Source organism: Sorex fumeus, unplaced genomic scaffold (assembly GCF_029834395.1).
Source record: "Sorex fumeus unplaced genomic scaffold, SorFum_2.1 ptg000033l, whole genome shotgun sequence".
Taxonomy (NCBI): domain Eukaryota; kingdom Metazoa; phylum Chordata; class Mammalia; order Eulipotyphla; family Soricidae; genus Sorex; species Sorex fumeus.
In genome coordinates, this window is record NW_026606090.1 from 524,097 (window position 1) to 540,222 (window position 16,126).

Here is a 16,126-nt window from a genome sequence, read left to right on the forward strand (position 1 = left end):
CTTTGTCAGATGGTGGTACAATAGAAAATTTAACCATAGTGATAAGTTACATTAAATAACATTTTAAAAAGTGAGCTGTGGGGGTACAGGAGCAATAGTACAGGCAGGGCATTTGCCTGGCACATGGCCGACCTTAAGTTTGATTCCCATATGGTCCCCTGAGCACCGCCTAGGGTCACTCCTGAGTGCAGAGCCAGGAGTGACCCCTGTGTATCACTGGGTGTGACCCCCCCAAAAAAAAGTGAGCTGTGGATTGGAGGGGCAGCTCAGTAAGCTGAAGTATATGTTTGCAGGAGGCCCAGATTCACCTCCTAGACACAGCTCAGTGTTCAGTGTAGAAATCCTGAAGCTAAGATAGAGCTAGAGTGAGTAACGAGGGAGGGAGGGAGGGAGGGAGGGAGGGAGGAAGGGGAAGAGAGGAGAAAATTGTAGGGTTCCTGCATCCCTGCGCATAACACCAACACACAGAATTAATTAAAAGTAGGTTGATGATTCTCAGGTAGATTTAGGTTGTTAGATGATACATAAAAAAGGTTTTGGTTATCAAAATACATTGTTAGACTTTGCCTTTTTCCCCAGTATTTCCCCTAGCAGTATATTAATTCGTGTGAAGTGATTAGGTAGTCCCTGCTTAAGAGACAGTAGACTCATTTGACCCGTCCTGACTCTTATTATTTTTATTGTTTTCATTTTTGAGTCTGGATAAAACCCAGGGCCTCATGTGCAAGGCATGTATTCAGTCACTGAGCTATATCCCTGGCCATTCAGAAACTATCAATAAAATGGGAATAGAAGGAACTTTCCTCAATATAGTTCAAGTTATTTGCCACAAACCCAAAGCTGACATCATACTCAGGGATGAAACACTGGAAGCCTTTGCTCTACAGCCAGGCACAAGACAAGGTTGCTCACCACTATTACACAATCCAATATTGCAAGTTCTTGCCATGGCAGTTAGACATGAAAGAGATGTTAAGGTGACCCAGATTGAAGAAGAAATAGAGGACACAAGGAAATGGAAATGCCTGCTCGTGAGTCAGAGTTTTAATATTGTCAAAATGACCGTTCTTCCCAAAGCTTTACACAGGTTCAGTACAGTCCTTATAAAAATGCCATAATGTTGAATAGTAAGCAGAACTATTTGTCATTCCTCTTTTGAAAATTAAGTGATACTCAGATGAGCAAATTCTTTTTCTCTAATACTTTAACAAGTTATGACTTGGTGTGTTGAACTTGAATAGTTATAGAGCCTGTAATAATGTCTCATTCAAAAATAGAAATAATTCTTTTCTGCTCCAATACAAAAGGTTTTTTTCTTGGGTGAGATTACCATAACTGCTGAATTGTATTTCAGCAGTCCATAGACGCTCTGGGACGGGCAGAGGCGTGTGATCTCAGTAGCTGCTTCAGTGGAGGAAGGGAAAGATAGCAAGGGAAGCCAGTTTAGGAAAAGAATGCTCTGAGCACTCACAGCATTAGAACCCTCTAGAATGTGAGTTTAAGCCAGATATTTTCACAATCTCTGATCTTACCCTAATAGAATTAGACATGATAACTGCATTTCAAAATAAGTTTTTTTGGTTTGTTTGGGTTTTTTCTTGAATTTTTTTTATTTAGTGTCAGAGAGATAGTCCAGGGATTCCAGCCCCACATACGGTCTCCGAAACCCAGAAGGAATCACTCCTGGGTACAGAACCAGGGACAATGCCTGCGCATTGCTGGCTATGGGCCAAACCTTCCCCTCCATTCAAAGACTCCTTCCACTTAACATAATATTAAGGTAATACATAGTTCTGAGGCAGAGATAAATCTTAGGAAGGGTCACTATTTCTTCTAATCAGGGGTTTCTTTATTTTTTGGTTTGGGGTCACACCCAGTTGTGCTCAGGGCTTCCTCCTGCCTATGTGCTTAGGGATCACCCCAGGAATCAAACCAGGTTAGCCACAGGCAAAGAAAGAGGCCTAACTCCTAGACCATCTCTTTCTGGCCCCTTTATTTTCATTTGTTGGTTAATTTTTGTTTGGGGGCTACATTTGAAGATGCTCAGGGGTTACTTGGGCTCTGCACTCCAGAATTCCTCTTGGGAGTACTCAGGGGACCATAGGAGATGCAGGGATCAAACCCTGTTTGGCCGCATGCAAGGCAAATGCCCTACTTGCAGTGCTCTCTCTCCAGCCCCTTTATTTTCGTTTCTATGAAAAAGCTTTTATGATAAATAGGACCCCTTATTTTTTTATTCTGCACGAAGGAGAAGGTCCAGTAAAGCATGGAGTCTTTAACCACTGCCACTCTCCCTCAGGTCCTTTAGCCACAGGGGCTACTGGGAATGGCTCCTCTTCCACTCAGAACTGCTACCGTCTGTTTTCGTTATCTGGTTGTTAAAAAGTCGGTCTTTCAGGCATGAGGAAAGCAAACCTTTCTGAAGTTACATCAAGCATATTTCTAAATTTTTAATAGGGTGGTGGACATGCAAATACATAACTAGCTTGTGTTGTGCCACATACAAATAAGAATAAATGTTGTGTTTTGGTTCGTTTTTAGACGCTTTGCATGCATACTTCGGGATCTGTGGCCTGTCACTAATGGAGGAGAGCGGAATTTGTAAAGTTCATCCTGCCCTGAACGTAAGCACACGAACTTCTGAACGCCTTCGAGATCTCCATCAGAGCTGGGAAACCAAGGACTCCAAGCCGAGCTCAGAGAATGTTCACGTCTCCACATGACTGACCTGTGACGGGGAGAGTGGGGAGATCGGTAGCATAATTGTAGCTCCAGGTTAAAAGCCATTTATAACCAAGTGTGCTCTTTTTTTTTTAAGAGGTAGTCTTACAGTCCAAATTTGTGCTTGTGTCACTTTGGGATATGGTCCTGAGCCAGTCGCCTTTGTACTGGGTTTCAAGAATGTCTTTGCTGAAATCAGAACCGCGGTGCACTCAGTCGTGGTTCTTAGAAGTTTATACTATATTTCTAAGAAGTTCTTTGGAGCAAATTAACTGTATGTGAGTTACCTTTTTTAAAAAAAAAAAAAGAAGAAGAAGCAACTTCAGTACAAATTCTATATTATAAAATGGACTCAACTCTTCAAAAGAAGTTTACAGTTCATAATAGCAGTGATAATCTTTGGGGGAAACATTTAGTGATTGTTGAAAACTTGTCTGCTGATGGTAGAAAATTGCTTTAATGAATTAAGTATCTGGGATTGTTCTTTGGAAACAGGCGATCCCATAATTTTTTAAGGAAGAGTGACTTATTTTCTCTTTTAAGTAAAGTGTGCCAATTAAACTTGTATATCCTATATAAATGAGATTAACTTCATAGAATGAATAGATGACTAATACAATAATTTTTCTAAAGGGAGATTGTTTTGAGAAGATTATTATATGACTGAGGAACAAATAATTTAACTGTATGTGGGATTGTGAAGAATGGGAAAACTTTGTGCTCTGTGGATCATTCATTTAGACAGTGCTGGGACAAATCAGAGCACCGTTTGATTTGATTTTGAGTTACCAGTTCCTTTTTTCCCTTTCTGGGGAAAGAAGCCTTGTCTAGACGGAAGGCATTTGAGTTTTTATTTCTCTGAGATACATGATGTTGTAAATTATACTTAGGTAGCTGAGAGGTTTCGGTTTTGGGGTTTTTTTGGGTTTTTTTTTTTAAGCTATTTGACATTTTCATTTTGTTCCAGTGTCTTAGCTGCTGTCATTTTTAAACAGATACTTTTCTATTTTTTTAAATCAAATAACAAACTTTAAGAAATCCGAACCGCTCAAGTAAATTTAATGGTGCAGTTCCGTACAGGTCCTTGATATGTTTTTATTTTTAGGTAAATGGGGGCGAATGGCCTGGGTGCTGAGAACTGGGTTTTCGGGTTAGGGAGCTGGTTCAGTGGCACGTGGAAGCCCTGAGTGGTCCCCAGCACCACGTGCTCCGGCATTGCTACATGTAGCCCTGGCCTCCAGCACCTGGCACCTTGCCGGAGACAACTGACCCATCCACCCACACGGCAAGCTGTGTATAACTGGGAGTAACCCCTCAGCACTCTGGACACTGCTTAGGAGGCCAAAAAGACCCCAAAAAATGGGGTTTTTTTTCATTTTGTGTTTTTAAATCTCAACTAGCTCATTAATTGCAATCCGTGCAGTGTGAGAGCCCGTCTGCTTGGTAATCAGTTTCTCGACAAATCATCAGTTTTGTCATTCTGTGACACCCTGAGATGAGTGTCCAGTGCTGACCTGAGGAGCTGGAACAAAGTTTAAGTCTCGATGGCAATGAATGTTGATTGTTCTTTCTGCAACTTTTAGTATAAAAATGTTATATCACTTTTGGGTATTGTAAGATTAATTTTTCTCAAATTGAAGTAAAATGACTCTAAAATTCTGATCTTCCCCAAAGGAAATCTCGACAGACCTGAAAAAATCATGATTGGTATGCTTTATTTTCAACCCGAATTTACCAAAGTTAACCATCTTTTGGTGCATGGGGTTGATACCTAACTTTTAAAATTAGAACTAGTCTTAATTTTCTGATATTGGGAAGAAGTAAGTTTAAGGGATATGATCCTTTGCTTTGACATTATAGTTGTGTCTATTTAAGTCCTGGCAAATTAAGGTGTCCATATCTCAGAATAATTCCTTTCTTTGACAATGGAGGTTAAAATAGTTTTGTGAAATAATTTTAGAACTGCATAAAAAGCTCAGATTGTTTTTCCTGAGTTGTCATTAGTGATTGTAAGGTAGTAAAGTAATGGCAATTTTCATAAATGAAAGAATCCTGAGGTAAAAGTTTCATAAAACTCTTAAATTTTTTTTTTTTTTGGTTGTTGATTTGTTTTTTAATTGAATCACCGTGAGATACACAGTTACAAAGTTGTTCCTGATTGGGTTGCAGTCATACCATGTTCCAATACCCATCCCTTCACCAGTGTACATTTCCCATCACCAATGTCCCCATTTACCCTCTCTCCCCCCCCACCCCCAGTCCCAAACTCTTCAATCTTTTATAACTCCTTGTATAATTCAGTAGCCTATGATGGTTGGTGATGGTGTGCCTCTCACTGTGGGGCCTCCCGTGAAACTACACACCTGTGGGGTGTTCATGTTCCGCAGGTGCGCATTGACAAAATGTCAGGCCAGAATGAATGGCGAAGAAACGCTTCCTGACTTGCACCAGATAGACATTTGCAGAAAGGCGCCGATCCATAAAATCAGCACGCGCTCTGTTTTCTGCCTACCTCCATTCAGCAGTGGCACCAGAATGAGAAAGGGGAACAGTGGGGCGCGGGGACTTGGATTGCTCAGCTCCTGCCCTCTGCCCACTGTGTTGTCGTTTAGACGAGGAGGAGGGGCTTTGTCCTGAGCATCTGCACAAAAGCAAGGCCAGTCGGCCTGTAGAGCACAATGGAACTGTCTGTATCACCTGCAGCATTCTCAGACTTGACCTCATTATAATATGTGTGTATGCATAAGAGCTTTAACTAGTTCTGTATAAACATTCACATTCAAATAAAAGTTTTGCAGATAGTGGAACGCGGTTGGAGACTCGGTCTGGTTGTATTGAAGGGCTTCCTACCTGAGGAGGGGCTCGGGCGTTGCCCCCGCCCTGCCAGTCCAGCGGGCCCTGTGCTCAGCCCTACCTGAGGAGATGCTTCACAGGGGCAGGGGCACTAAGAGAGGCACAGAGCCTAGTAGGCACCTAGGATCCTGAAGTACAGGAAGCATCCTAATTCTAATTTCTGTTATAACCGCGCTAAAGGGAATGTTACTAAGACTTCTTTCCCGTGCCAGGCAGAGATGTCACTGAGGTGAAACTTGGGGAAGCTGACAGCAGCCATCTAGTTCTTGAGATGATAGAATGTCCGCAAGATGTAACCTCAGGATACAAGGGAGTGAGGACAGGCCACTACCGGAGCTGGCTTCAGACCAAGAGGAAGGGAGGAAGGCAGCCACTCTTGGATGGCCCTGGGCGGGCCAGTGGGCTGACCCTGGGGGTGGAAGTAACAATGGTCTCTGGGATGGGGCCTGTGCAGTAGCACAATGGGGAGAGCGTTTTCCTCTCATGCGGCCGACCCAGGTACAATCCCCGGCATCCCATATGGTCCCCCAAGCACCACCAGGAGTAATTCCTGAGTGCAGAGCCAGGAGTAAGCCCTGAGCATCACCAAGCGTGACCCAAAAAAGGAAAAAGGGGGGGAGGGGGGCTCTGGGGTCCTGTTTGCAGGGCTGGGCTGATGGCTCTGCCTGAGCAGGGTGGGCCCTGACCTAAGATTTAAACCAGGGAGATGGTCAGAGGTGCTGTAGGGGAAGGCACTTTCCTTGCCAGGTGACCCACCCTAGCCAGGCCCCAGCACCAGTGACCAGACACACAAGAAAAGCACTTAAGAAAGACATGACTGATGAAAGCATAATATTAAAATAGTTAATTTTGTTTTTGTTTGCTTTTATTTGGGGGCCGCATGGGGCTGTGCTGGCTTACTCTTGGCTCTGTGCTCAGGGATCGCTCCTGGAAGCCTCTTGACAATATGAAGTGCTGAGGACCAAACCTGAGTCTGCCACTTGCACATGGCATACCCTTTGTACTATCTCTCTGGCCCCTAAGATTTTAAAAGAAGTTAAAAAAAATCTACAGTGTTCAGAAATAAATTGATAAAAAGAGGAACTGCCAAAAGTTAAACAACTCTTAATTAAGTTTATCCAGGAAAAAGTAAACAGAAAGATAGGGAATAGGTAAGTAAAAATCAGGGATAGGGGCGGAGGAATAAGAGGGACAGACCAAACCACACGTTTACTAGGGAAAAGGGAAGAAGTAAAAAATGCACACATTTAAATGACATGTTCTGTGGAACAGAAAATTTTCCAGAATTAGAATATGCCTTAAGTAATTGAATCAGAAAACTGGCATTTCTTTAAAAAACAAACTGCCAAGTTACCCTAGTAGATAAGGAAATTAAAACACATCAGTCACCACAAAATGAACAAGCCCTTAACAAAAATGTCAGGCCCAGATTGTTTCAAGGGGATTTCCAGCAAACCTCTAAAACCAGCCGTCTTGGGCCAGGTGCTGAGCATGGTCCCCCAAGTACCCCCAGCAGAGTCAGGAGTAGCTTCTCAGCACTGCAGGGCATGGCCCGAAAATGAAGGAACTCATCCTAATGCTTAAGCAGTTCCAAAGGTTAGAGAAGAATCTTGAACCTCAGAGTGGAGTGCCGCCCCAGAGCCTCCAGAATTATCTTGTGATGTGAGTGACATTGTTTCTGACAAAACCTGACACACACCGTACCAAAGAGGAAATGACTTTTCAGCTTAAGAAAACTAAATGCAAAAGTTTAACATTACATTAGCAAATAGTTCAACAGCACTTTCAGAAAGCAATACATAATGACCAAATGGACTTATGGTATTTCTATAGCAGTAAATAATGACCAATGGGATGTCTTGTGTTTCTATATGAATGTAAGAATAGTTTGATACTAAATGATCCATCAATATAGAGCATGTTAAAAGTTAATGAGAGAGCTGGAGAGAGAATATAGTGGGTAAGGTGCTTGTTTTGCATGTTATCTACCCAGCTTTAATTTCTGGTACCCCATATGGCCCCCTAAGCCCACTAGGAGGAACCCCTGAACACATCCAGGCGTGGCCCCAAAACAACATAAATAAGAAGAGCCTCGCCTCACATGTTGTCCGCTCCAGTTCAAATCCTCAACATTGCATATGGTCCAAGCACCACCAGGAGTGGTCCCTGAGCACAGCCAAGTATGGCCCCAAAATTAAGAAAAAAGATAAAATTTAAGGAGAAAAATCATATTATCTCCATTTCTACAGAAGAGGCATTAGAGTTAAGCCCTTAGCGTGTTAAATATGCTTAGTAAAACTTGATGAATAATTCATGAACGTTTGTGTCTGCTCCAGAGCCAGTATCTTAATGTTGAAGTAAAAGACATTTTCTAAGAAATTCAAAAACAAATCCACTACCACCTAGAATTATGTTGGGGGTAGCAGGGACAGGAGAGGTTAGAATTGTGTTGGCGGTTTTAGCCAATCAAGTTAGACAAAACAAAGGTGTGAATTAGAAAGGAAGCAATAAAACAATTTGCAGGAGACTGGAGAAATAGCACAGTGGGTAGGGCGCTTACCTTGCGCACAGACTATTCAGTATCCAGCATCCCATACGGTCCCCTGAGTATAGCCAGGAGTAACCCCTGCGCACCGCTGGGTGTTCCGTTCACCAAAATAAAAAAACACTTTGCAGATGTGTTTTTATATCTGAAAAACCCAAAGGAAAGTGTTGACCATTTTCGAGCACTTAGTAGGACAGTATTTCTGTACAACTGAAAGTATCACTTAGGATTCTACCCTTCAGTTAGGACTGGGTTCAAGATGGGTGTAAGAATTAGCTCCACTATCAGTCCCTCCCTCCGTCCAGAGTAATCTTGACTTCCATGACTCATTTGGTTTATCTGTGGAGTCTGTAGATCCTTGTTTATTGGGCTGCATTAGCTCAGCAGGAAGTGAAGAGAGCCAGTAGTTCTGGCACTGGCACCGTTCCTTGGGTGACGGAGCTGCTGCCTATGGGTGTGTTCACTCAATGAGTATCTACCAAGCTGGACACTTGGATTTGTGCACTATTCTGTATGTATGATCACAGTTTAATAAAAATGTGTGCTGAAAAGAATAAAAGGTGGGGCTGGAGCAGTAGCACAGCGGGTAGGACGTTTGCCTTGCACGCAGCCAACCTGGGTTTAATTCCCAGCATCCTATATGGTCCCCTGAGCACCGCCAGGAGTAATTCCTGAGTGTATGAGCCAGGAGTAACCCCTGTGCATTGCCAGGTGTGACCCAAAAAGAAGAAAAAAAAAGGCTTTATACGTTTACAAACCTAAGCTAGTTAGAACCATACTTAAAGACCTTCTTTTCTTTTTTTTTCTTTTGCTTTTTGGATCACACCTGGCAATGCTCAGGGGTTAGTCCTGACTCTGCACTCAGGGATTACTTCTGGCCGTGCTTGGGGTACCGTATGGGATGCCTGGCATAATATCCAGGACGACTGCATGAAGGCAAACACCCTACCTACTCTACCTGTTGTACTATCGCTTCAGCGCTAAAAACCTCTTCTATGCTTACAAAAAAGAGAAAATGAAAAGAAACTTAATCTTCAAAACACATACATATATATACACATATATATGTATACATACACATATGCTGAAAACGGGGGAAAATGAAACTCTTGAAAGACAAAACGGTGAAAGACTTAAGTCATGCAAGATTAATCAAGTCTATATATATGTGCGTGTGTGAATATATATAATTATATAGACTAATAATGCAGTCATTTATTACAACTGGGGTTATGTGAGATTCATTACTGGAGAAGGTGGGTGATAGAACTTGGGTCTTCTCTATAATTTATAATTTCCTACGCATCTATATGTGTCTATAAATCGCTCCCTTATTTATTTTGCGTTGCCAGGGATCCAATCCAGGGCCTCGAGCATGTTGTGGGACATAACATTCTACCACTGAGCCACATCCCCAGCACCTTATAAATATTTCAAGAGAAAAAGAGTTCTAAGTACATGTGGGAACAAGAAAGGCACATGAAATTCAGTGGACAAACTGGTCTTAGGATGAAAGCCAATTTTCTTTCCTTGAGTCCTAGAGGAGCAAATCAGGGAGCATGGTAGAGCTTTAGAAAGTCTCCACGGAGTCAAGGCGCATCGTCAGTTTGATAAAGCGTATGGAAGTAGCCTGCTAGAATATTAATGGATTTTTCTCTTGCTGTCTGAATCACAGCAGTTGAGCACCACTCTTGAATATCCACAGAGGATATTCTGCTCGAGTGTGTTTCCTGTTCGAGACTTGCTGTAGGATATTTAATGGTTAAATCACGGAGTAAGCAGTAGGAATAGTGGTTTAGGCAGTGTCTTTTAGGGGGTACCTGGCAGATGGTGCTCAGGAGGTGTGGGAGCCCCACTGGCAATTCTTGGCCAACCAGGCCAGTGGTTCACTGCAAGGCCCAAGGACGTGGTGGTGCTGGGGCTTACCCATACCACCCTGGGAGTGCTGGGGGGCTCCCAAGACCACACACCATGGTACTGGCGGTCCTGCAGGGCTGCCCCCCAACTGATATTTAGGGGGCGTGTCACCAAGAAACAAGCTCAGGGCTAGTGGGGACTACTTATGCACCCTAACCACTGTACTATCTCCCAGCCCTTAGGCAATATCTTTTTTTTTTTTTAACTTTAAATAGATAATTTATTTTTAGTTTCTGTCCAGCCCTTACAACTAAAAAAAGATTTTTTAATTGAATCACTGTGAGATAGACCGTTACAAAGTTGTTCGTGATTGGGTTTTAGTCATACAGCATTCCAACACCCATCCCTCCATCCGTGTTTATTTTCCAGCACTAGTCTCCCCAGTTACCCTCCCCCCCAGCTGTTCCCCTGCCCCAGCCTGCCTCTATGGTAGGCACCTTCTCTCTCTCTCTCTCTCTCTCTCTCTCTCTCTCTCTCTCTCTCTCTCTCTCTTCCTCTCTCCCCCCTCTCTCCCCTCTCTCTCTCCCTCCCCTCCCTCCCTTTCTCCCTCCCTCTCTACTTTCCATCCTCCCTTCCTTTCTCCCTCCCTCTCTCCCTCCCTTCCTCCCTCCCTCCCTCTCCTCCATTTGGGCATTTTACTTTGCAATACAGATGCTGGAAGTTTATGTGTGTCCCAAAAGGAGAGAGAGATAACAAAAGGGAATATCCTGCCACAAAGGCAGGATGGGGTGGGGGGATGGGGGTGGGAGGGATACTGGGATCCGTGGTGGTGGAAAATGGGCACTGGTGGAGGGATGGGTATTTGATCATTTTTAATTGAAATCCAAGCACAAAAATTTGTACATCTACAGCTGTACCTCATGGTGTTTAACTAATAAAAATTAAAAAAAAAATCCATGATGCAAAAAAAAAACATTTTACAGAAAAAAAAGTTTATGTGTGTGTATATATATATGTGTGTGTGTGTGTGTGTGTGTGAATGTGTATATATATATATCCCTTTACCTACTTTCAACACTCAGTTCATATCCAGTGTGATCATTTCCAACAATTGTCGTATTGATCTCTTCTGTTTTATCTACCCTCTGCCCTCCACAGACCTGTGGTAGATTCCAACCATTGACCAGCCCTCCTGGCCCCTGTTTTTCTTGGCCTTGGATATTAGTCTCGTACTTTGTGTGTGTGTGTGTGTGTGTGTGTGTGATGTGTGTGTGTTGTGTAATCACAAATGAATGCAGTCATTCTATATCTGTCCCTTTCCTTCTGACTCATTTCACCCAGCATGGTACTCTCCATGTCCATCCACTTATAGGCAAATTTCATGATTTCATTTTTCCTAACGACTGCATGGTATTCCATTGTGTAGGTGTGCCATAGTTTCTTTATCCAGTTGTCTGTTATCAGGCACTTGGTTGTTTCCAGATTCTGGCTATTGTGAACAGTGCTGCAATGGTAGGAGTGCAGATGGTGTTTCTGTTCTGTGTTTTTGGTCCCCCAGGGTATATTCCCAATAGTGGTATTTTTGGGTCAAATCCTCAATTTCTAGATTTTTGAGGAATGCCCATATTGTCTTCCAAAAAGACTGGGCAAGTTGGCATTCCCACCATCAGTGAAGGAGAGTCCCTCTCTCTATGCATCTATGCCAGCACTGGTTGTTCTTGGTCTTTAGGATGTGTGCCAGTCTCTGTGGTGTGAGATGATATCTCACTATTGTTTTGATTTGCATCTCCCCGATGAGAAGTGATAAAGAGCATTTTCTTCATGTGCCTTTTGGCCATTTGAATTTCTTCTTTGAGAAAGTTTCTGTTCATTTCTTCTTCCCATTTTTTGATGGGGTTGGATGTTTTCTTCTTGTGAAGGCAGTATCTTATATGATTATTTTCGTGTATTTGTGTGTGGTTCTGGGGGTCGAACCCAGGGCACTCACGCATGCAAGGCAAGTTCTCTGCCTCTGAGCCACATCCCCACCTCAGGACTGGGTGTGGCCCCCACCAGGCTAGGCACGGGGCTGTCCAGATGCTCCCACAATGCTTTGCAGCTCACACTCTAGAAAGGCCAGAGGTGAACAGAGCTGGGCTTGTTGTCAAGTTCAGACGTGTAAAGGGCTTCAACCATGGAAGAAGGTTGAGCTGTGGTGGCAACTGTGGTTTCTGCTTAGACAGGAGCGCATGAGATGGGGGGTTAGGCCTAAAGGCTTAGGAGCTCAGCGAATGGTAAGGTGAGGTCCAAGGACTGCCGCGAAGGTGTTTGTGCATCCACACTTGCGGTTCTGTGTAATCCGTGTTCATGCAACTGAGCTGGCTCCAGACAGTGCTGCAAGTTACTGTCTACCCCTCCGGAGCCCTCTGACCACCCCCCCCCCCCCCCCCCAGTCACCAGACTGCTCATGTTCCACATGCAAAACCAAGCAATACCTTCTAGAGAGTAGAATCAGGCAACGGGCTGGAGAGGATCAAGAACGTGGTCTCACAGGAGCTTCCGGCGGTGGAACAGGGAGGCGGCCAGGAGGATGGCAGGGCCCACCTCACCCTCGGCTGCCCGCGACTGCCTCCATATCCCTGAAGCAAACGTGCTGCTTTAGCTGCACCAGCTCCCAGCTACCTTGGCACACGCATTTCCAATCTAAAGAAATCTTGGTGGATGAGGGAGAATTTCTTCTCTAGAAAGATTCCAAGTTGATGAATATAGAAAGAATGATGGATCCCAGGCAGGAACCATTGGTGGATTCTCAGGACATTGGGGCGAAAACTGGTGGAGAAGTGGAATAGGGACCCTCCCACATCTCCTAATCTACCCCAGGTATCTAAGGGTGGAGCCAACCAACAGGCCATGCACTCATTGGCACACTGATAGCCGGGAAATCGTCATGTCCACACTTCAAAGCTGACACCCAGTTAAAAAGCTGCTCTAGCCTTCCTGTCCCAATAAAAATACTGAATGCCCCATCAAACATGATGGCCTCTCCTCTTAGCACCTGTATTGCGAACCATAATGCACAAAAGGAAAAGAGAGAGAGAGAGAGAGAGAGAGAGAGAGAGAGAGAGAGAGAGAGAGAGAGAGAGAGAGAAGGAAAGTGCCTCTTATAGAGGGAGGCGGGGGGGGGCGGGGTATTGGGGGATGGTGGGAAGGAAATGGGGTTAGGGGGGAACATTGGTGGTGGGAAGTATATACTGGTGGAGAGATCGGTATTGGATCATTGTATGACCAAAACCCAAACATGAACAGCTTTGTAATGGTCTATCTCACCGATACTCAATAATTTTTTTTAAAGTAATATGGAGTTCATTCCTGTTTCAGTTTGCTCAGTCAGTGGCTGAATCAGCAGTACTCCTATATTTAAAAAAAAAAAAAATTACCTCATGAGAAAGGTGCAACTGAATCTAATCACCTCTTTCTAACCAGTCGAGAGAAGCAGATAAAATGCACCTGAAGGACACACCCAGACACTTGTCACCAGAGGGACTTCCTAAAGCCAGTTTGGTTTCTTCCACAATGGAGAACGGCAGTGATGCGTGTCCTAGATGCAAGACCAGTAGCCGCAGAAGATGGTCTGGTCTCAGGCCAGCCAGGCTCCACACAGGCCACGGGTTCGGGGCGTCAGCATGGACTTTGGATGCTAATTTGCTTGAACTAACCTGGAAAGTATTTAAAAGTGATCAGGGAAATTTAACTAGCAATAGATAGTACCTGATATTATTTAAAACACTCTGAGTTTTGTTAATCATGAAGGGTTTGTGTTAAAAGTCTTCCTGTATTGGGGACACACTCAGAACTGGAGTTGACAAGTTCAGTGCTTTCCTTTATTTAGGAAGACTATTGTTCAGTGGAATCCAGATTCTTCGCAAGCTTTCGGCAGTGCTTGGGAACTGTGCAGTGCGGGGAATGGAACCCAGGGCCGAAAGCACATGCTCCAGCCCTGTGAGCCATCACGTCATCTCCCCCGGCCTTTGGTTTTAGGCCCCAAGAGTAATTCTGATGAGAAATAAAGTTTATCGAATTTTGTTTGCTTTTGTTTTGGGGTCACACCCATCAGTGCACAGGGCTTACTCCTGGCTCTGTGCTCAGGGGTCACCCCTGGCAAGCTTGGGGAAGCCTATGGGTGCTAGGTATCAGTCAAACCCAGGTCGGCTGTGCACAAGGCAAGTGCCCTACCTGCTGTCCTATCATTCCAGCCTCAGGAAACCTGAAGATTAACAAGACTGTTAAGCACCCAGCTTTAAATCCAGCTGGCTTTGTTGCCTAGGGCCAGCTCTGAAGAAGGAAGTAAGTGTCTTAAGAGCAGTTAAGAGGTGGGGGTTTGATATAATCTATCGAAAACTTTTGATATAATCTATTAACATCTATGTAAACAATGAAACTTTTTTTTAATTAGACATACCTCATAAATGAAACTTAGATAAGTAAAAAATTCCTTTGTTTTGTTTTCAGTTTCAGAGCTGCCACTGGCATGCTGAGGGACTTGTTCCTGACTCTGTGTTCGAGTGACAACCCCTGGCAGTGTCTAGGGGACTATATGTGGTGCTGGGGACTCAAACTGGGGTCAGCAGGAGGCAAGGCAAAGTGCCTTGACCCCTTGTTTTATTTCTTGGGCCCAGTAGGAAGAATTTCTAAATGTATCGCTTTTCATCCCATTGCTCATTGATCTGCTTGAGAGGGTTCCAGTAACGACTCCATCCCTGTCGCGAGGTAGTGTAGCCCAATGGCATCTGCCTGCTTCAGGAACACGAAGAGCCTCAAACTGTTCATTCAGGGTCTTGACAAAGAAGTCTGACCATATCGTAGGTAGGTGGCCAGGTGTTCTGATGTCCCATGAAATCCAGTCAGTAACAGCTCTAGACCAGCGGTTTTCTTCAAATCACCTTATGTGTCCGGCCCATCTGATTTTCGATGCCTTGGCAAATGAGTCTGCGTCCCTGATTCTCAATCGTCGATGGAAGGAACTTCGGATTCCTTCTCTCATTTGAGTGAAATGTGATATTCCAAGCATATCTCTTTCGATTCCTTTTTGAGAGACCTGAGTAGCGCTCTCGTCCTGTTTTCTTAGGGCTCAGGTCTCTGAGGCATATGTTAGTGCAGGAAGAACGGTGGATTCGAAAACATGTGCCTGGAACAGGAGGTTTTTCATCCTCTTAACAACTTCTTAGACGCTCTTGAAGGTGTTCCACGCCGCTCTCTTCCTCCTGCGCAGCTCAGGTGCCAGGTCCTTCGTCATGTTGAGTTCTCGACCCAGGTACACATAGCTGCTGTATTCGGAGATGTTCATTCTGGTGAGAGCAAATATGTAAGTTGACAGATGAGCTTCTGAAAGGACTGCCTTTAAGTTTTTTCTAACGTGTTCTACCTAGTCAGTTATCAGGTGGAAGGAAACAGATTCTTTCAGTGCTCATGTCTCAGCTGGCAGGTACCAACGTTCCTTTGACATCTGGTGCGTTCACAGAGCTCAGTCCAGTCACGGGAGACTGCAAACTGGGCTCTGTGTTGGGCCTTTAATATTCATGGTATTTATGCAAGGCATGGTGGTGTTTCTCCTAGCTTATAAATATGTAATCACGGTGCAGGTTATCTATTCAACTTAAGAGTCACTAAAACATATCTCGAAAGCACTTTCCCCTGGAGCGCTACAGGAGTGAGATGGGGTGTGGGTGGGGGGAGGAGATAGCAGAGAGAAGGAGGGAGACCGGGTGGCCTGGGGAAAAACTAAGGTCTTTCTTCCTAGTTATTTTTTATGTTGGTTCCATCCAATTTTTATTGCATTTAGCCACTATCTGAAGAGAGGGCAGAAATTGTACACTGAGGAAATAATTGAAAAACAATCCGACTTATAGAGACTTTTTTTTTATTATTTCAAAGATATTTACTAGGGCAGGGAGAACTCAAAGGGTTAGAATGTGGGTGCACAAGAGGGACGGAGGGAGGGAGGGAGGGAGGGAGGGAGGGAAGAAGATAGGTTTGTTTCCTTGAAGGAAGGAAGGAAGATTTTCTTAGCACAACCAGTAGGGACAAAGAGAGAAAGGAAAAAGTCATGTACCCCAAAACAAAACCATTTTAAAGATGTATTTCCTTACTAGCAGACTCTAGGTATAATCTGGC

At 44.1% G+C, this 16,126-nt stretch overlaps 1 protein-coding gene across 2 annotated transcripts in view; it reads left to right on the plus strand.

Moving 5' to 3' along the window:
* The window catches only part of PGGT1B (protein geranylgeranyltransferase type I subunit beta), a 32,559-nt gene extending 28,921 nt beyond the window's left edge, over positions 1-3,638 (plus strand). For both annotated transcript variants that reach the window (XM_056116796.1, XM_056116795.1), the window contains one exon: positions 2,542-3,638. In XM_056116796.1, the coding sequence (XP_055972771.1) occupies positions 2,542-2,723 (182 nt within the window). In that variant the 3' untranslated portion in view covers positions 2,724-3,638. The remainder of the gene's footprint in view (positions 1-2,541) is intronic.
* The last annotated feature ends 12,488 nt before the right edge of the window (positions 3,639-16,126 follow it).